Here is a 20,868-nt window from a genome sequence, read left to right on the forward strand (position 1 = left end):
AACTGGATAAGCACATGGGTCCCAACTTTAGTTCTCAAGTTGAATGTGAGGAGGCAGCAGAAATTTTAGCTGTGCAATTCTGACTTTTAAAATGTCCACCCACACTTCTCATTTTCATCCTGAGGATAGCCTGGAATGGAAGTCGGACCATGTGACCCAGGAAGAGCCTGAAAGACTGCCTCTGAGCTGGACTTGATGGAAATTCTGCATCAGCCCTTCAGCACTGTGGTCAAGGTTTAAAAATGAAGATTTAAAACATTCCTCCTGCTTACTCCCCATTACCTCACACATACCAGCAATGGCACCTATCTATTTTACCCATCCTTATGGCTCCTCATATGTCTGTGCCACTAACGTGCTTATTAGCTCATCCCAAAGGCCTTTTATAGCCCCTGCGTCATCCTATGCCCATCTAACAGTCTCTCACAGACCCTTAATTCCTTGTACCAGTCGCTCTTATCTCCTGTGCCTGTCTCCAATAAAACCTATGGCCCTTTAAGCCCCAACATCAACTCAGAAATCTCCTATCCACCACCATATTCAACCAGAAGACTTGCAGGAAATATCAACTGATGATGCCATGACTGAAAAAAGCTCTCACTGATAACAAAAAAAGGTCAATATATTGAAATTCCTTTAATTATTCACTCAGGAAAACAAACATTTTCCTTGAGTGCTTTACCCTTAAGTGCTTAATCCCTTATGTCTACAAGTACTTCCATTCATTAAGCTAATTATCAAAATGCTTAAGTGATATGCAACCCACTGTGAAATGACAGTTTGGGAGATCAGTCAGGCAATACAAATCCTAACATGATTATCTGAAATACAAAAAACTTTTATTTAACCTTGTTCAGATATTTTCTTGATAACTTTGCCAGGGTCAAAGAGGTTATGCACTTTTCATGCACAAGCATGTATTTTTACAATGCTAAATGGTGCCTTACTTCCACCAAAGGTCCTCAGGACAGGATTCAGAGGGTAGTTTCCTTCTCCAACAAGGGAAGAATGATAAAACATAACCATCTCATTCATGCATATCCTCGAATAATTCCCAGGCCAATCCAAGCAACCTAGATCCTGCTCTTCATCCTCTATGGCCTCTCATACATCTATGCCAATTTAGTGCCCAGTTCCAGTCTCCAATCTTTCCCTTTTACTTACCATGCCATCTAATTGAGTATCCACAACTATTTGTGCATACAGGAAAACAAAATATAGTCTATTATTCAAGTTTTATATTGCAGCTACAATTTGAGTAAAGCTCTGTCAATCATAAAATAAATGTTGACTCTTGTTGAAATTTCTTGACACCTGTTTAACTGCTTGGCCTCTTCACGGCTTGGACAGTTCCAACCACAATCTTCTCCATTGCTAAAAAGTTGACATCTCCTTGCCAAAGGATCTGTGACCTCCACCCAAAGGGTTACTCCAGCACCAACTTCTTCTAAAACAAAAGAGCCCTGGCCCCACCTCCAAAGTGTTCCTGGACCATATATAACCTTCAAAGAAGTCCCATGGCTACCCAAAAGAAATACAGTGAAAACGGAATAGCTCTTATCTGGTTTTTCTCCATAATCCAGGTTTCAGACAGCAAGGATTCTAAAATCTGATTTTAATGGAGGCAACTAGTTAATTAAATAGTCAACTGTCTCCTGGAACTGATCATGTGCAAACTATAGACTACTTCCAATCCCACACTCAGAAAAACAGGAAATGCTGAGTTCAGGATCAGTTCTTGTGATTCCTGACTTTTTCCAACATTTCCCTCGCAGTGGAGATAATATCCGTTGTGGTGAAAATCACGACTATAACACACCTTCACGAAGTGCTACAATGACTTACATCCTTTCAGTGAGTGCATTTCTGATAATATTGCTCCAACTGTTTTAATGTATAAATGTAAAACCCAGTTCCAATATAATGCAATGTTTTATACATTTTTAAAACATGTTGGACCAATTTACTCTGTTAATCTTAGAATAACGAATTTTTCTTACAAAGTGTATAGCATCTGGTTATTTTTCAGTAATGTGAATTCAATATTAAACAACAATTCATCCTATCAAAGCTCTAATATTTAGATAGCTCAATATATCAAGGTGTCGGATATTTGACAGATTAAATATATTGATGTTTTCACTTCACCCTCCACAACATTGATAAATGAAGACTTCACTGCGCTCTTAGCCTAGTGGTGAACATGTAGAGCCTCTTTTCTAAGTCTAACACTGAACTATGAAGCCTGCTTTTTTTCTTTTAGAATCTCTACAGTGGAAATCATAAATACTATTCCGCACAGATCAAGAATATATAAAACATATATGCAACTATATAAAACATTTAATAAAGAAAACGTGCTTCACAATGGCACAATTCAAGTGCAAAAGCAGCTCAAATTTTGCAATTTATTCTCACTGGTTTCACAAAGGGATTGGCTAATAATATTGATTGCATATGGGCTCTGCCTTGTCTCAATTGAAAATAAAGCATGCAAAATGGGATTCACTGGGAGCAGTCAGAGAGACTGGTCCTCTGCATCTTCTTCCTCTGTTTACCCATGAAGGCAGAAAAGTGCATAATCCTTAAAATTCCCTTACAGCCTCACCCTTCTCTCCTTATGTAAGCAAACCTTTTAGCCTTACAACTCTTAGGTATCTATATACTCTTCTAATTCTGATCTCTTTTACATCTCTGATTTTGATTTCCCCCACCACGGACAACCATGCCTCAGTTGTCTAGGGCCTAACTTCAGCGATTTTCCAAAACAAATTTCTCTGCCTCTCAAACTCTATCTCTTCATTTAAGATGCTGTTTAAAATCTATCTCTTTAACCATGTTTTTTGCCATCTGTCTAAACATCTCATGTGGTTGTGCGTCAAATTTTTGTTTTATAATCTCCCTGCAAAGTGCAAATCAATTTTTTTTTTAATTGTTGAAATAATTTACCTGCGTATATAGTCCATCAAGTTTGTGTAAGATTTTAAGTGCTTTATTGGATCACTGCAAAACCTTCAACATTTAAGGCAATAGCAAACAAGGTTACATAACCTGTCTCATTTCGTTTATCTTGGTATATTCCACTATTGTATTATTTCTGATGTCTATTGTTCAAAAGCAATACAAAACACAGAATGCCGGACATTATCCGACCCAGGGTCTGTATAGCTGTCCTTTGTCTTTCATTGTGATAAAGATCAACATTAATCTTTTTTATTGTGTATCAGAGATAGCAGTGCAGTACTATATAGTCAGGAGGGATTGCCCTGGGTATTGTCAACATTAACTCTAGGCAACATGTAGTTTCACAGTTATCAGGTCAAACATGGACAAGGGTGCACCCTCCTCACACCAAACCTCACGAATGATAATTCAGTATTTGTCCATGTTGTATGCCACTTGGAGGAAACACTGAGGGTTGCAAGGGCGCAGAATGTACTCTGGATGTCGGAATTTCAATGTCCAGCACCAACTGTGGTGGTCAGGTCCTAGAGGACAAAGCTGTCAGACCAGGTCGAACCACAGGTAAGGTTTCAGAGAACTACAGAATTGCCAATGTTGTCCCATTGTTTAAGAAGGGTAGCAGGGATAATTCTAGAAATTACAAGCCTGCTAGCCTCACATCAGTGGTAAGGAAATTATTGGAAAAGATTCTCAGAGACAAGATCTATATGCATTTAGAAGCAAATGTACCTATTAGCGCTAAACAGCATGGTTTTGTGCAGGGAGTCGTACCTCAGTAATTTAATCGAGTTTTTTGAGAAGGTGAGGAAGATGACTGATGACGGAAAAGCATTTGATGTTGTCTACAAGGACTTCAGTAAAGTCTTTGACAAGGTCCCACATGGCAAAGTGGCACCAAGGGTGAAGTGATGGTGTCTGCCTTGTCTAGGCTGAGAAAAAAGCATGCAAAATGGGATTCACTCGGAGCAGTCAGAGAGACTGGTCTTCTGCATCTTCTTCCTCTGTTTGCCCATGAAGGTGGAAAACTGAACAATCCTTAAAATTCCCTAATAGGGTGAACTGGCAAGATGGATATAGAACTGGCTTAATCATAGGAGACAAAGGGTAATGTTTTTTCGGAATGGAGGATTGTGACTAGTGGTATTCCACAGGGATCAGTGCTGAGATCTCTATTTGTGATTTACGTAAATGATTTGGAGGAAAACATAGCTAGTCTAATTAGTAAGTTTTAGACAATACAAAGATTGGTGGTGTTGTGGGTTGTGAGGAGGATTGTCAGAGGATACAGCAGGATATAGATCAATTGGAGGCATGGGCAGAAAAATGGCAGATGGAGTTTAATCCTGACAAATGTGAGGTGGTACACTTTGGAAGGTCAAGTACAGATGGAAATTATACAGTGAATGGCAGGAGCATTGATATGTGGAGGATCTGGGTGTGCAGGTCCACAGATCACTGAAAGTGGGAGTGCATGTAGATAAGGTACTAAAAAGGTTTATGGCATGCTTGCCCTCATTGGAAGGGGAACTGAGTATCAGGATAAACAAGTTATGCTGCAGCTTTATAGAACTTCAGTTCGGCGACACTCGTAATATTGCGTACAGTTCTGAGTACCACATTACCAGAAGAATGTAGATGCTTTGGAGAGGGCACAGAAAAGATTTACCAGGACGTTGCCTGGTATGGAGAATTTTAGCTATGAAGAAAGGTTGGATTGGGTTTGTTTTCACTGGAATGCAGAAGGTTATAAGATTGCACAAGTTTATAAGATTGTGAATGGTATGCATAGAGTGGAAAGTATGCAGCTTTTTCCCAGCGTGGAGGAGTCAATTACTAGGGAATACAGATTTAAGGTGCGAAGGGGGAAGTTTAAAAGAGATGTATGAGGCAAGTTCTTCACACAAAGGGTGGTGAGTGTCTGGAACGCACTGCCAGAGGAGGTGGTGAAAGCAGACACAATAGCAGCATTCAAGCAGCACCTGGATGGATACATGAATAGGAAGGGAATAGGGGGATACAGAGTGAAGACTAAGTGAAGACAGTTTTAGTATGGAAGGGCAAAATGTGTCAGTGTAATCTTGAAGGGCCGAAGGGCCTGTTCCTGTGCTGTGTTGTTCTTTGTTCTTCATTTGTTCTTTTTGTTCCAGGTCTGCCACATTTTGTGAGAGAACCAACAACGGAAAAATTTATAATTGATCTCTTCCTCATCAACTGCCTGCCACATTAATCTGTCCATCACAGCACTGACAGAAGTGGTCACAGTACAGTCTTTGCAGAGTCCTCACATTGAGGGTGTCCTCGATCATGCTGTCACAGTTATCACTGTGCTAAATAGGACAGAGTTCGAACAGATCTAGCAATTCAAGACTGTGGGCCATCAGCAGCATCATTGTACTCCAACACAATCTGCAACCCCATGGCTTGACATATCCCTCACTCTACCATTATTATTAAATCAAAGGATGAACCTTGGTTCAAAGTACGAAGACATGCCAGGATTACCATCAGGCACACCTAAAAACGAGGTGCACACCTAATGGAGCTACAAAACAGGGCTACCTGCATTCCAAACAGCATAAGCAGCAAATGATACATTGGGCTAAGTTATTCCACAACCAATGGATGAGATCTAAGCCTGCAGTCCTGCCCCAACGAGTTATGGATAGGGATTGACAATTAAACAACTCACTAGAGATGGGGAAATATACCTAGTATACAAACACACCCAGTCTAAACAACAGTGGAACACAAGCATTAGTGCAAAAGACAAGGATGAAACATCTGCAACAATCGTCAGTCAGAAATGCCCAGTGACAGTTCATCTTGACTTCCTCCAGAGGTCCTGAGCAGTCAGCCCTTTTTTTTAAAAAAAAACAATGATTCAAAATAAACTCCTCCTCAGCAGGTACATACCAACAACAGTAAATAAGATACACTGACTGGGTGGTTCCAGCTATTCAGGAGTTCCTCTCCTCTCCCCTCTCCTATACAGAAAAGTGAACAGTCTTTCACTCACACTGATCCAGCTCCCTTAGAGCTAGCTTTCAGAGTGAACAGAAACTCTGGCACTCCTGTTTATTTTTCTTTATTTTCTTTTTGTGTGCAGGTGTCGGACACAGTGAAAAACAATAAGTGTGTAAATCAAAGTGCACGAATCTTTATTCAATTTTCACCACCAGGAAGATATGAAAAACACCCGAGTGGCCAGTGACAAGCACTGCCCTTCACATCAAAGGGCAATGCTGTGTGATCAAAAACAGTGAAGGGGAGGGTAGGGACTAAATCAAAATAGAGTTGGACGGAACTCAGCTTTTTTTTTTCTTAGGGACTAAATCAAAATAGAGTTGGAGGGAGAAATAATGCACTCCACTCCCTGCGGCGCCCACCTCTCCCTGAACAGCTCCAGGGTGTTGGTGGAGAGATGTCCATTCTTTTTTTTTTATTTTATTTTTCTTTACACCCCCACACTACCGCCTAAGTGCGGTAGTGCTTATTTTTATCCCCCAGCACCCATGGTGTGTGTGTGCAGGTGTATAACACAGTGAAGGACACAAAGTGCACGAATCTTTATTCAATTTCCACCACCAGGAAGATATGAAAAACACCCGAGTGGCCAGTGACAAGCACTGCCCTTCACATCAAAGGGCAATGCTGTGTGATCAAAAACAGTGAAGGGGAGGGTAGGGACTAAATCAAAATAGAGTTGGACGGAACTCAGCTTTTTTATATGTTAGCCAGTACTCCCTGATTGGACCAGATTAACAGCCCTAATCAAGGAGCTCATTTTCTAGCTGGCTGATATCATTGTAATCACTGCAAGGGGGGAAGATCTCTGCTGGTTGGAGTCATACCTGGCACAAAGGTTTGGATTGTGGCTATTGGAGGTAAGTTATTTCAGCTCCGGGACATCTCCACAGGAATTCCTCAGTGTAGTGTCCTCGGCCCAACCATCTTCAGCTGCTTAAGTCAATGACCTTCTCTCCACCATAAGGTCAGAAATAGGGATTACAGAGGAGAAGGTGCTGGATGGCTGAAAACACATAAAGGTGGATAGAACCCCAGGACATGATCAGGTGTAACCTAGAATTCTGTGGGAAGATAGGGAAGTGATCGATGGCTCCTTCACAATTGCCTGAAGTGAGGTGCGAGAAGACTCAAGGTTGGCTAACGTGGTGCCACTATTTAAGAAAGGCAGTAAGGAAAAGGCAGGGAACTACAGACTGATGAGCATGATATCAGTGATGGGCAAGTAGTTAGAGGGAATCCTGAGGGACAGGGTTTACACATACTTGGAAAGACAAGGACTGATTAGGGATAGTCAATATGGCTTTGTGCATGGGAAATCATCTCACTAAACTGAGTTTTTCGAAAAGGTAACAAAGAGGATTGATGAGGGAAGATCACTGGATGTGATCTATGTGGACCTCACTAAAGATGTTCAACACGGTTCTGCATGGTAGTCTGGTTAGCAAGGTTCAATCACATGGTTTATGTGGAAAATTACCTACTTGGATACAGAACTGGCTCAAAGGTAGAAGACAGAGGGTGGTGGTGGAGGGTTGTTTTCGAGACTGGAGGCTTGTGACCAGCGGTGTGTCAACAAGGATCGGTACTGGTATCACTTATATAAATGATTTGGATGTGAACTTAGGAAGTATGGTTAGTAAGTTTGCAGATTACACCAAAATTGAAGGTGAAGTGGACAGTGAAGAAGATTACCTTGGATTTTAACAGGATCTTGATCAGATGGGTCAATGGGCTAAGGAGTAGCAGATGGAGTTTAATTTAGATAAATGTGAGGTGCTGCATTTTGGAAAAGCCAATCTTAGCAGGACTCATACACTTAATGGTAAGGTCTTGGGGAGTATTGCTGAACAAAGAGACCTTGGAATGCAGGTTCATAGCTCCTTGAAAGTCAAGTTGCAGGTAGACAGGATAGTAAAGAAGGTGTTTGGCATGCTTTGTCAGTGCATTGGGTATAAGAGTTCGGAGATCAAATTGCAACTCTAGACGACATTGGTTAGGCTACTCTTGGAATACTGCATTCAATTCTGGTCTCTCTGCTATAGAAATGATGTTGTGAAACTGGAAAGAGTTTAGAAAAGACTTACAATGATGTTTGAGGGTTTGAGCTATACAGGAAGCTGAATAGGCTGGAGCTGTTTTCCCTGGAGGCTGAAGGGTGACTTTATAGAGGTTCATAAAATCATAAGCGGCATGGCTAGGATAAACAAAGTCTTTTCGCTGAGGTGGGGGAGTCCAAAACTAGAGGGCATTGGTTTAAGGTGAGAAGGGAAAGATTTAAAAGGCACCTAAGGGGCAACCTTTTCACACAGAGGGTGGTACGTATATGGAATGTGCTGCCAGAGGAAGTGATGGAGGATAGTACAATTACAACATATAAAAGGCATCTGGATGGGTATATGAATAGGAAGGGTTGCTGGCAAATGGGTCTAAATTTATTTAGGATATCTGGGTCGGCATGGACAAGTTGGACCCAAGGGTCTGTTTTCGTGCTTTACATCTCTATGACTCTGTGTTAGATGATGACTGCACAATTTGCAACTCCTCAGATTTTGAAGCAGTGCATGTCCAAATGCAGCAAGACTTGGACAATATCTAGGTGTGACGCAGCAAATGGCAAGCAACATGTGCCAGGCAATGACCATCTCCAAGAAAATCTAACCATCACCATTCACAGTCAATGGGATTACCATCACTGAATTTCTCTCTGTCTTGGGGTTACTACTGACCAGAAACTGAATTGGACCAGCCATATTGATACTGTGATTACTAGAACAGGTAACAGGCTAGGAACGCTATAGCAATTAACCCACCTCTGAACTCCTCAAGGCCTGTCCACTATCTACAAGGCACATGTCAGGAAAGTGATGGAATACTCCCCTTACTTGGATTAGGGTAGCTCCAACAACACTCAGAAAGCCTGTCAGCATCCAGAATGCTTGACTGGCATCACCTCTACAAACACTTATTCCCTCCACACCAATGCTCGTAGCAGTGGAGTAGCTTCTTATCTACAAAAGGCACTGCAGAAATTCACCAGGACATTTTCTCCTGGTCAGTTCTGGTACATTATGAAATTTGTGACACAAGTTGTTTTAGAGTGTAAGTAAAATTCTTAGCACACTGTGTAAGATTTACTGCATATTAAGAATATAGAACAGTACAGCACAGTACAGGACCTTCAGCCCTTGATGTTGTGCCAATCTTTTAGCCTCATCTAGGATCAAACTAACCTACCACCCATCATTTTACATCAATCAATGTACCTCTGCAAGAGTTATTTAAATGTCCCTAATACATACCTGACTCTACTACCACCACTGGCTGTGCATTCCACACACTCACCACTGTGTAAAGAACTGACCTCTGACAGCTCCCCTAAACCTTCTTCCAATCACCTTAAAAAAGGTGATTTAAAATATTCTAAATGGACATACTGATGCTGTCTAAATATTACAAGAAGAAGAGATCAGAATGGTCAGATATGAACAGATTTTGAACATTTATTCAGGCACATTTATCTACAGAGCACAGCGATCTGAGTGAATAACTTTTTATTTCCTATAGTCCATTGAGAAAAATAACAGTAAGCTCAATCATAGGTCACCTTGAATAGATTATCAACAACATATTCAGGTAAGTAACAATGTTTTGTCCTTCTTTAAATTGATTTACACTGAATGATTCAGTAAAAGGGAAGCAGAAAGTATGATTGCAGATGCAAAGTACAATGGCAACTCAGTGAGAAAAGTTTAGTTTATGCTTCCATGGAAATTTTTAACTTTCTTCAAATAACAACCTAAAAATGTGTCCTACTTACCTGCAGAAAATCTGTAGATAATGTACCAAATGCATTTTTTGTTCAGTTGATAAAGTACATTGAAGTATCACTATAGCATTAACTTGAATGCCGACGTTTACTGCAGTCACCTCTTCATTCATACATTTGCAATACTTGATTCCATAAGTGCACCAACAACTGTTCTACTCATACAGATTATTAACTGGTTGAACAAGGACCAGAGTTGGGAAAAGCTGTACTTGGAAAACAGATTTAAAGTCAGAGTCAAGAATGTGTCAGTAAATGACTTCAATGTCACATACAAAGACACTGAGGTGTAACATTAACTATCACAATAGCCTAGTGGGCTTTAGTTTCCAGCTTTTTAATCTCCCAATTCATGCTACATGATGTAAGATTTGCTAATGCATATCTTTGTGAAATGCAAATATAATTGTTAACAATGTTACAATGATTGTCAAAATAACAAAACAAATTTCGATCCAATCTGTTTTCTATAATTCTAAAGCACTTTCCTTTTGGCTCGGCTTTTCTTCCAATATAATAAACAGTGTTGTTGTGGTTCTGTTTGCCGAGCTGGGAATTTGTGTTGCAGACATTTCATCCCCTGTCTAGGTGACATTCTCAGTGCTTGGGAGCCTCTTGTGGAGCACTTCTGTGATCTTTCCTCCAGCATTTATAGTGGTTTGTCTCTGCCACTTCCAGTTGTCAGTTCCAGCTGTCCGCTGCAGTGGCCGGTATATTGGGTCCAGGTCGATGTGCTTATTGATTTAATCTGTGGATGAGTGCCATGCCTCTAGGAATTCCCTGGCAGTTCTCTGTTTGGCTTGTCCTATAATAGTAGTGTTGTCCCAGTCGAATTCATGTTGCTTGTCATCTGAGTGTGTGGCTACTAAGGATAGCTGGTCATGTTGCTTTGTGGCTAGTTGGCGTTCATGGATGCGGACCGTTAGCTGTGTTCCTGTTTGTCCTATGTAGTGCCATGTAGTCCTATGACAACCAGAAGCGGCAGGTACAAATCACTATAAATGCTGGAGGAAACATCACAGAAGCGCTTCACAGGAGGCTCCCAAGCACTGAAATGTCACCTGGATAGGGGACGAAACGTCTGCAACACAAATTCCCAGTTCGGCGAACAGAACTACAACAACGAGCACCCGAGCTACAAATCTTCCCCCAAACTTTGAATAATAAAGTGTTAAGAATTTGTTCGCTGCCCAAATGTTACACAAATTAGTTACTAGTTAATCTTCATCTCACCACTTGGCTGTATGAGAAGGATAGAGGGAGCTCGAAGAGGGGAACCAGATGTACTTGCTAAGTGCATTCCACTACAGTTACTCTAGGTATATTGCTGCTGTATCAGTTAGGAAATAGGAAATCACAATCTCTCCCCTCCCAGAACTAGAGGGGTTTCCAAACTTGAGATGAATTGAGACAACTTTCTCCATTTAGCCTCATTTTTCCATCTTTCCAAACTTGGTGCAGAAATCATGCATACAATTATCTTATTGAGAAATTCATCTAGCATTCTGAACTGATTTAGATAAATCCTATAAGTCTGGTTCATAAAAAACAGCAAAAAATAAAGGATGAACACAAAATGTTCACTACACAAAACAGATAGAAGAATATTTTATTTGTTATGTAGTCCCTGACATTACCTCTGGTGATGAAACAGTTTCAGGCAGAGAAGTCCTCACACTCGTATTCCTTTGGCGAATCTGGTAAGCAAACTAAACAGTGTTTGTACGGCTCATATAGTACTGCCAACATAATGTTTCCATTCCTTTACTGAAGTACTGGAACATTATATTTCTATCAACGGTGATAATTGAGCACTTTTAGAAGAGAAAATGTGACAAGAACCCTAACAAGAAGCTTTACCTTCAGGGACTCAGAGGTTCCTGTCTCTAGAGGCACTCAGCAGCTTACATTTGAATGGCATTCCTGAAGAGTGACCAGGACTTCTAGATGTTGTCAACAGTATCATCAGAGAAGATCTGAACTTGGTATATTGATGTGAACATCAGTTTTAATCACTGTGGATTTTATAAAATGAATTTTAGTCATCATGAAATGATTATTCTTGGGTTGGGGGGGGGATGCGGAATTGAAAACATTTTCTTTTCAGTCACCCAGTGTCAGCATAAAGAACTCCCAGGTCAGGCACAGCAACAACAGCCGCACAGTAAAGCTCCCTTTACTCTGCTCCAACCACAAGCCTCAGTCCTAACCACAGGAGAGTAGTCCCTACTGCATCAGTGCAATACTTTCATTTCTCGTTTACTAGTCTCTCTAAGAAAGATTAGGAGAAAGTGAGGACTGCAGATGCTAGAGATCAGAGTCAAAATGTGGGACTGTAAAAACACAGCAGGTCAGACAGCATCTGAGGAGCAGGCGAGTTAATGTTTCGGGTATAAGCAAGGTTGTAAGGTTGCCAATTGGTGTCAAATTAAGTGCAGTTTTATGTTATGTGTTCATAGCTATTAGGAACAGCATTCATTTCACATGGGGATCCTTACAGATAGCAGAGAGCAGAAATCTTTATCCCATCAGCGTGGGTTGATTCAAAATGAAATGAAACAATAGTGCTCAACTATTGCACTTCCACGTTCCAATGCATTACATGAGACAGGAGACTCTAAGTGCTAAGAGTAAAGCTTTTCTTTAATATGCATGCATCTTTAAATAAATGAATTAAATCAAATTAGAAACATGATTAAAGGGAACCTATATAATAGTATTAAAATCTTCCTTTCTTTCACACAAATCCGTGTCTTCCACAATTAGTTTTTGTGATTGTTTTCAGTTGTTTTACATTTCTTTGTGAACAGTACTGGTGTCTGCTGATCTTGCTGGTGACGTTTACTTTGTCCTGTTGTCAATTAATGTATAATGATGTAACATCCAGCAGGCCAAAGTTCATTGCGCAGTGAACTTCATTTCATACCTGCCTTTTGTTCTTTGACTATCCTGAGAGTCAGGTGAATTTAAGTTTCTTAGGCAGGTGCTGACAAAGCAGAGACAGGTACAAGCACCCTGGCAAAGACTGGAGACAACGAGCTGTCGTGATATGACATGGTCACCTCCCAGCAATTAATGTTTTATTTTAAATGATCCAAAATGCTGAATGGCAGTTCTGTTAATACAGTCAATCACTCCACAAAGACATTGCCAAAGCCAGCTAGTTAAAATTTACATCCTCTTCCTAGGCCCTAGCAACACTGGAGGCCGAAGACACACAAACAGCTGCAAGTGACCATGTTTTTTACCAATGACATAGTAATGGCAAATATGGTACTTGAAGACATATGTAGCAGCAATAATATTTTCCTTTAAGAACTGAAGGAATTTTACTGAAGACAATTTTTTAAAACAGGAGGGAGTTTCTGGAAGAGAAACTGAGCAATCTCACTTCACAATCAATTCTTACTCATCCTCAACCTGTTTCATTTCTTTCTGAAAACTCTGTCTCATGTTCAAGGTTAGTTCAAAAGATACTGACATCTCTCTGAAACCTTAGTCAATGGTCTAATTCCTCATCAGAGTTTGAGACAATAGGTGCTGCTAAACTATTTTTCTATGAATACCATGACAAATTTAACCCAACCTTTGTACATGTATCTGCAGATATCTATGTACCTTCCAGGAAAAGATACTAAATAGCAATGAGAAACAGAAGCTGACAAAATGACTCTTAAAAATGTACTGGAATGATAAACATATTTGTAAAAGATAATACTTTTTAAAATCTCTGAGCATGGACTTATTGCATCAAATTCAAGGGCAGCAAAATAATTTCAGAAAAAAACGTTGTTGCAGTACGAAGTCTCCAAAACTTAGTTAGCTAGTCTTCCATTAGGTCAAATGGAAACGTTTCCCTCTGCTCACTATAATTATAACAAGTTTTTTAGAAAGTCAAGCCCAAAATATTGGCATAGTTTAGTTCAATTGGCAATCACTCAATGAGAGACCATAAGGATATAGAAAGGACACCTAAATAACACACAGACCTGCATCAGCATTCCACTCATTAGAACCTGTTCTGCAGTGATGAAGAACTTTATCTTTGAACATGTCATTGAAGAATCAAGGATAAAGTACTATTTCCTTCCCTCAGTTTTTCAGTCTCCTTACAAAATATCTTTCACTCAGTCGGTCGATTTACTTTCAACAGCATACAATCACTCTACGTATCTTCACAACTAATTTTATTTTCTCCCTCATGTTTGCTGTGAACAGGAATTCTTCTAGTAGTATGGAAAACATACCAAAAAAGCATGGACTGCAAGTTGCCTACTGTGGGAATTCAAAATCATCCAAATGAAGCAAGTTATAAAGGAGTTTATCCATGACATTTTGTTTTTTATTCCAGAGGAACTCCAGTTGGACAACTTGTGACCCTCACATTAGGACAGTCATGGTTCAACAAAATTCATCCACAAAGCCTGTAACTGAGGCTTTAAAAAAGGGCAGTGGTGCTAATGGTCAGAGTGAGAGCACATTCATGAACTGACAATAATATGGCTGCAAATTGTGTAGTTAAGGGGGAACTAAGGAAAAAACAAGGAGAAAAAGTCAGGAAAATGTTTTTTAATCCTTAGCAACTATTTTTTAATAATGTTGGCCCTAAAACAATATAACAGAAGATTTGGACAAGCTTCGTGAATGGGCAAGAACATGGCAGACCGAAAGAACATTTGTGGAAAATTATGTTGAGAATTTCTTAAATAGTTAAGAGGTTGGAGAGTGTAGATGTACAAAGGAACCTAGGTCTCCCTGTCAGAAGTCACTGGAGGCTAAAAGCAGGTGCAGCAAGCTATTAAGAAGCCTAAAGTCATGTTGGAAGAATAACCAGAAATTGCTGGAAAATCTCAGTATCTGTAAAGAGAAAACAGAGTTAACGTTTCAGGTCCAGTGACTCTCCTTCAGAATTGATTATAGCTAGGAAAAGATTACTGAAGAGTGTGGTGGTGGTAATGCGGGGGGGGGGGGAAGGAGAAGCAAATGACAGGTGCAGATGAAGCCCAGAGAGGGAGCACAATGGTTAGGGAGAAAAGGGAATGGGTAAAGATCTGTCCAGAATAATGAATAGTCACTAACTGGGAAGCCACCTCTAGACACATATTCACCTCTCCACCCTTATCAGCATTCTGTAGAGACTGTTCCCTCTGGGACACCATGGTCTAGTCATCCTCCACTCTCAACACTTGCCCACATCTTCACAACAACTTCCCACACAATCACAGGTATAACACTTTCTCCTTTCTTTACCTCTTTCCTCTTCACTATCCAAGGCCCCAAATACACCTTCCAGGTCAAGCAGTGATTTAGCTGCACTTAGTCTAGTCTACTGTATTCGCTGCTCATAACATACTCTCCTCCATATTAGGGAGACAAAACACAAACTGAGCAACCATTTTGCAAAACATGTATGTTCTGTCTACAAAAATTAACCTGAACTTCCAGATGCCTGCCATTTCAACACACTACTGTGTTCCCCACCAGCATCCTGTCTCAGGCTTACTACAGTGCTACAGTGAAGCTCAGCACAAGCTGGAGGAATAGCATCTCATTTTCCGTTTGGAGATCCTACAGTTTTCAGGATTCAATACTGAGTTCAATGATTTTAGGGCTTGAGCTCATTCTCCCATGTCTTTACCCCAACTCCCACACACTAGGCCTTGATATCATGGGTCGCTACATACAAACCACTGTTAGCTTCAAATGGTGCCCATTAGCAGCTACTGATTCTTCCAGAAAGACCCTTATCCATTCCTTTGTCGGCCTAACTGTTGTTCTCCTTTGCTGGGCTCCATCCCAACCTATCATTTACTTCTCCCACCTCCTCCCACTCCCCCTTTAGAATACATACCAACCTTTTCCCAGCTACAATCAGTTGTAAAGAAGGGTCACTGGAGCTGAAACATTTAATTTGCTTTCTCTCTACATACGCTGACACATATGCTGTGTTTTTCCAGCAATTGCTGTTTGTAGTTCTAATTTCCAGCATTTTTTTTATTTCATAGAATATTAGCCTCTATTCCAGGAGGATTTGAGTACATGAATAGTGAAGTCTTGTCTCAATTGTACAAGAGCTTGGTTAGGCCACATCGGGAGTACTGCGTGCAGTTTTGGTCTCATTACCTCAGGAAGGATAATATCGCTGTAGAGGGAGTGCTACAAAAGTTTAACCAGACTTGTTCCCAAGATGGCAGAGCTGATAACGAAGAGAGATTGAGCAAACTGGGCCTGTACTCTCTACAGAATTGAAAAATGTGAGTTGATCTTGTTGAAACCTATAAAATACTTAAAGAGACAAGATACTTTCACTGATTGGGGAATCTAGAGCTGGGGCACAGTTTAAAAAAAGGGAGATACCATTTAGGTCGGGGTAAGGAGAAATTATTTTACTAAGAGGGTTGTGAACCTCTGAAAACAAAGGATTGGGCATGCGTAGTCTTGGAGTGCTTTTAAAGGTATGTTTAATAAGTAATACCTGCTTTAAAATAAAGAACACCCCAGATATTTACACTAAAGAACTAGCTGAGAGATCACTTAATTAAACAAAGATAATAAACTTTCAGTTCTGATTGACATTCTAAATTTTTATTCATACTTCATTTTCAAATGCTGAGTGACTTATTCTGCACTTAGTGTATTCTCTTGACGTGTAAAATCTGTAGCATTAACTATGGATTTATATATAAAAACTTAATTTCAGATTTGAAGAGAGTAATATGATAAGTTTCTTATTGTTTCTGCTTTTATTTTGTCATAGATGTTCTTCCTTGGCTAATTATGTCCTAAACTTTTGTGATGCAAATTAATTGAATAACTATTTCTACAATTCACATGCACTGCAACTGCAGTGCTCCAATACTTTCTGAGCTTTCAATGTTTAAAAGTAAGATATAAAAATGTTTGAAGTTACCTAGGAAGGTGGGTTAAAATAATTTTAATACCAATAACTATGGAAGTTTTGGGAAACAGGAAAAGTCACACTGATGCAGTGGATAGTACACTTCACAGGACTTAGGCTGAGTCGAGAAGAATTTAGCTGAAAATGTGTTGCTGGAAAAGCGCAGCAGGTCAGGCAGCATCCAAGGAGCAGGAGAATCGACGTTTCGGGCATGAACCCTTCTTCAGGAATGAGGGTTAGGGTTAAGGGCTCATGCCCGAAACGTTGATTCTCCTGCTCCTTGGATGCTGCCTGACCTGCTGCGCTTTTCCAGCAACACATTTTCAGCTCTGATCCCCAGCATCTGCAGTCCTCACTTTCTCCTCGAGAAGAATTTATCCTGTATTTCACCTCTGCAATATGAGATCTCTGGAGTGCTTGACGGTGACATTCAATTAAGAAAGGAAAAAGATTCTATGGCCCAGTTCTATTCACCGTGATGAGCGTATAATTCATCCACTCGAAAAAATGACTTTGAAGTTGATGTTAGCTTTGAAAGGAATGTATGCTGAGCAGATTTATTAAAACATGCCTTATTTAAATCACTGCATCTCTAATAATAGAACTGGGGGAAAAAAAAACTACCTACCATTGGATTTTACATCTGAGAAAGAAGAACCATCTTCCAGAGTAAACAACTGAGGAACACAAGCAGCTGTGCTCAGGCCTTGGCCCAGGTATGAGGCTGCAGAGTAGTAAGAATGCATCCTGTACTGTGGTGTCACATTATGGCCTGGAAACCGATTCTCTGGGGTCTTCATTTGCTGTAATTTAAAATGAAAAGACATTATTCACCTATAAATTCTTCTTGCATAAACAATAGGAAGATGACTGTATGGTATGTTTGTATGGAATGCTTGGTTATTTTGTTAATTTACAGCATTTTACCAAAGTATGAGCCAATCCATATAGACCAAATAATAATTAAATGCGTAACAAGTGTATACTCTCCCGTTTGCTAAGATTAGCAAAAGAACATTCAGGGTATGAAATAGAGAAGTTGTTTAATACTCAAAACTACTTTTACAATATACTTAATGAGTGAGAAAAAATATACAAAGTGGATGCATAAAGGCATGTGGAGGTTTACAAAAAAGACAAGTAAATGACTGAGGAGCTCCCCCTGTGGACCAGTATGGAAAACTTGTTAGTTGGACACCTGCTTGACAGACTGCAATTTATGCCCAGAAAAGATGGTACCAGTGGCAGAATTTTCCCTCTGTTGCCAACTAAGTTTGCAGTAAATCTTATTCTTACAGCAGCATTGCCCTGAAGCCACTTAATACTCCAAGAAACATGAACTAGTTTTAGATAGACTTTGCACCCCAATGAGGGAAAATGTTTTGTCTCATCGATTCCTGATAGTCTCCCTACCAGAAGGCACATAGCTTCTGGTTCAACTGACAACCCAAGGATGTGATGGCCACTTGTGGGGTGGGCAAGCACATTGATTCACAATCTGCAAATTCTTCCAATTTACCTCTGGCAGGAGGTAAGAGTGGGAATGTTTCCTGGTCACCCAGAACTGTGGGGTAACTGCAATGCAGAAGCCTCCCCACGTTAAGACACCATGTTGCAAGCTCTTGATGCAGGCTGCATGGCAGGCATTCTCCTCGCTTCGAGACTGCTAGAGAGTGAAGTAGCCAGCCGAAGAGGCTCAGGAAGGGTAATTAGATGAATGTGGTCATGAGCCGTACCTTGGAGTTTTACTTCAAATTCTCCACAGGAATGTGAATAGTCAAAAAAGGTAAATAGAGATAGCATTATCAAGGTGTCCAGAGACTACATGTGTTGTCATGCACTTAACTGCACAGTACAGTACACACATTCCAGGTGACAATGGAACACAGTACTGGTAGCTATTGTACTATGCCAATCATCTTTCGCATTGTCTACAGGGGGGGGAAATGAAGCCTCATCACAATACTGTTACAGCACCAAACTCAAGTTGAAAGAAGGCTTCCCAAGATCTGTACCACCATGCAACATATGGTTGCTCAGTATGCCACACCCCTGCATTTACATCAATTCATTGATCCTGTGGCTCCTTGCCATGGGTCATCAGACGGCTCTGTAACTTGTGTTGCTGTACCTAATTCCTCAATGGCTTTTGTTTCAGTTGGTCATCTGTCAGATGTTCTGTTGTTTACAGAAGTGTGGGCTAGGTTGGATGGTCTTGGAAGAGAGACAACAGCCATATCTACACCTACTCAAGCACTTGACTGTTGTTGGGCACCTTCTCAGGAAGTCCACTAATTTGCAAGAAATAAATCTCAGGATAATTATGAAGGCAGTGAAGGGAGGCAGTATGCAATGGCTCTCTCAATCCATCCCCATTGTTCAAGCCATAAAAGAGAGTGTTTTATAGATTGGAGCCTTGGTGTTTGTGACAGGTGATATGAGTGATGCAGAGTCATGTGAGGTGCTGGCCTTGTCTCGAGTATTAGCTGCTGCAGTTTATTCTTGAGATATGTGTTTAAGTAGCAACAGGAGCAGAGATTAGAATGCTGAATGGAAGACAAACTTTCCAAAACACAGTATCATCCTTCGTGATTCAGAGTTGAATCTTACTGGAAACCGGCGGTGTCATTTTTAGCAATGTCATGGAGAATTTCTCTCTACAAGGCCCAGCAAGTGTTCTCACACTTTCATCACAAACTCACGTCATGAACCATGCACTATGGTGACCAGCTCGTCGCATTCTCCCACTCCTTTTGGACAAAATACACTCTGCTACAAGGACATTCAGGATTCAAGGCACCAGTGCCATCTTTAAGCAACTGGTCAACTGCTGGCAGCTTGGACCTGACCTGTACATTCAACAAATTTGCTCTATATGTGGCAGATAAAAGCAAAGTGGTGCTGCCCTGTGTGGACAGGGAGCTGGTGAATAGAGTGGTGCGGAGGAGGCCTTAACCTGTCCATTCTGATGTGGTCACATCCATTCGCACTTGTTATTGATAGTACAATGGAAGGAAACAACAGTCACTCCTCACACAGTGAGTTTGAATCTCTTGCACCCCCCACATGTACACAACCCCAGGAATATAAAGTCAGCATGTCAGATATAGTGGTCCTTTGTACCCCCACCAAAACTAAGGTACTGCCGACTGTCAATGATAACTCCTCCTGCATTATTCCTTTCCCTTCAGTTATACTCTCTGCATTCCAGCAACAAATTATTTCCCAAGGTTCTCTCCTGCAGCAGTAACTCCTTATAACTACCCCGGACTTTTAATTGATGGACCAGAGGACTGACAATGGCCCACTCCCTTCAATGACTTAGCCAGACAACCCTGATCCTAAGTGTCCAGACCCCTGTCTGATCTTTGTGCCAATTTCCAATTTCCCAGATTATGTACATGGAGCATGCAGGACTTACAGTAGTCCACCCCCCCCAGACTGCAGAAGTACGACTCCTGCCCCGAACCAGACTGACTGTACCCAACTCGCTGAATAAATAGCGAAGACTTTGACTTATGTGTCAGGTCCCCTGACTGATGACAGTGCCCTTTGACCTAATGAGGACTATTTTCCTCACATGTTGAGCCAAGGCCACTTACTTGACATACATGCAGTATGTTTGCCACGTATGCACTGGCACATGGTACAGGTGTGAGACTCATGTGGCAAAGTGATGTACAACATGTCCACCTCCATGACTGATCACATCTAGCAAGCAAGGTGCCCAGCTTTGTGAACTGTGCTAATAGGCAAAGTAGGGTAGAAGTGCTGTGAGAATTTAAGCTTTGGCTGAGGGGTCAAAGCACCAAAAGGCTAGGTAAAGCAAAGCATGCACTCAAAGCAAGAAATGTTGGGGGCATCAACGGTGGCACAAAGTGAGTGAGCACAAGCAGGGTGAGAGAAGATCCCTGAGATGTGCCCTGGTCAGATTCAATGAGTCAGGAGCTTCTCCCTGTGTATAAAGTGTCCTTTTAACAGTATTGTAATAAAAGGTGACATTGCACACTAGCACACTGAAGTGTAGAACTGTATTTAAATGGATCAGCAATGTGCCGTGATGATGGGGGTGAGGCTGATAAATCAGATGCCAAGGTCTGTGTGCATAGGTGTGTACCCCATTCTACATTTTCCAGTCCTGAAACAATTCATC

At 40.8% G+C, this 20,868-nt stretch overlaps 1 protein-coding gene across 1 annotated transcript in view; it reads right to left on the reverse strand.

Moving 5' to 3' along the window:
• Positions 1 to 20,868, reverse strand: part of LOC140492069 (doublesex- and mab-3-related transcription factor 1-like) — a 135,785-nt gene that overhangs the window by 17,001 nt on the left and 97,916 nt on the right. The window contains exon 5 of the mRNA XM_072590750.1: positions 17,344 to 17,518. Within this exon, the coding sequence (XP_072446851.1) occupies positions 17,344 to 17,518 (175 nt within the window). The remainder of the gene's footprint in view (positions 1 to 17,343; positions 17,519 to 20,868) is intronic.

Source organism: Chiloscyllium punctatum, chromosome 2, assembly GCF_047496795.1.
Source record: "Chiloscyllium punctatum isolate Juve2018m chromosome 2, sChiPun1.3, whole genome shotgun sequence".
In the NCBI taxonomy this organism is placed as follows: Eukaryota; Metazoa; Chordata; class Chondrichthyes; order Orectolobiformes; family Hemiscylliidae; genus Chiloscyllium; species Chiloscyllium punctatum.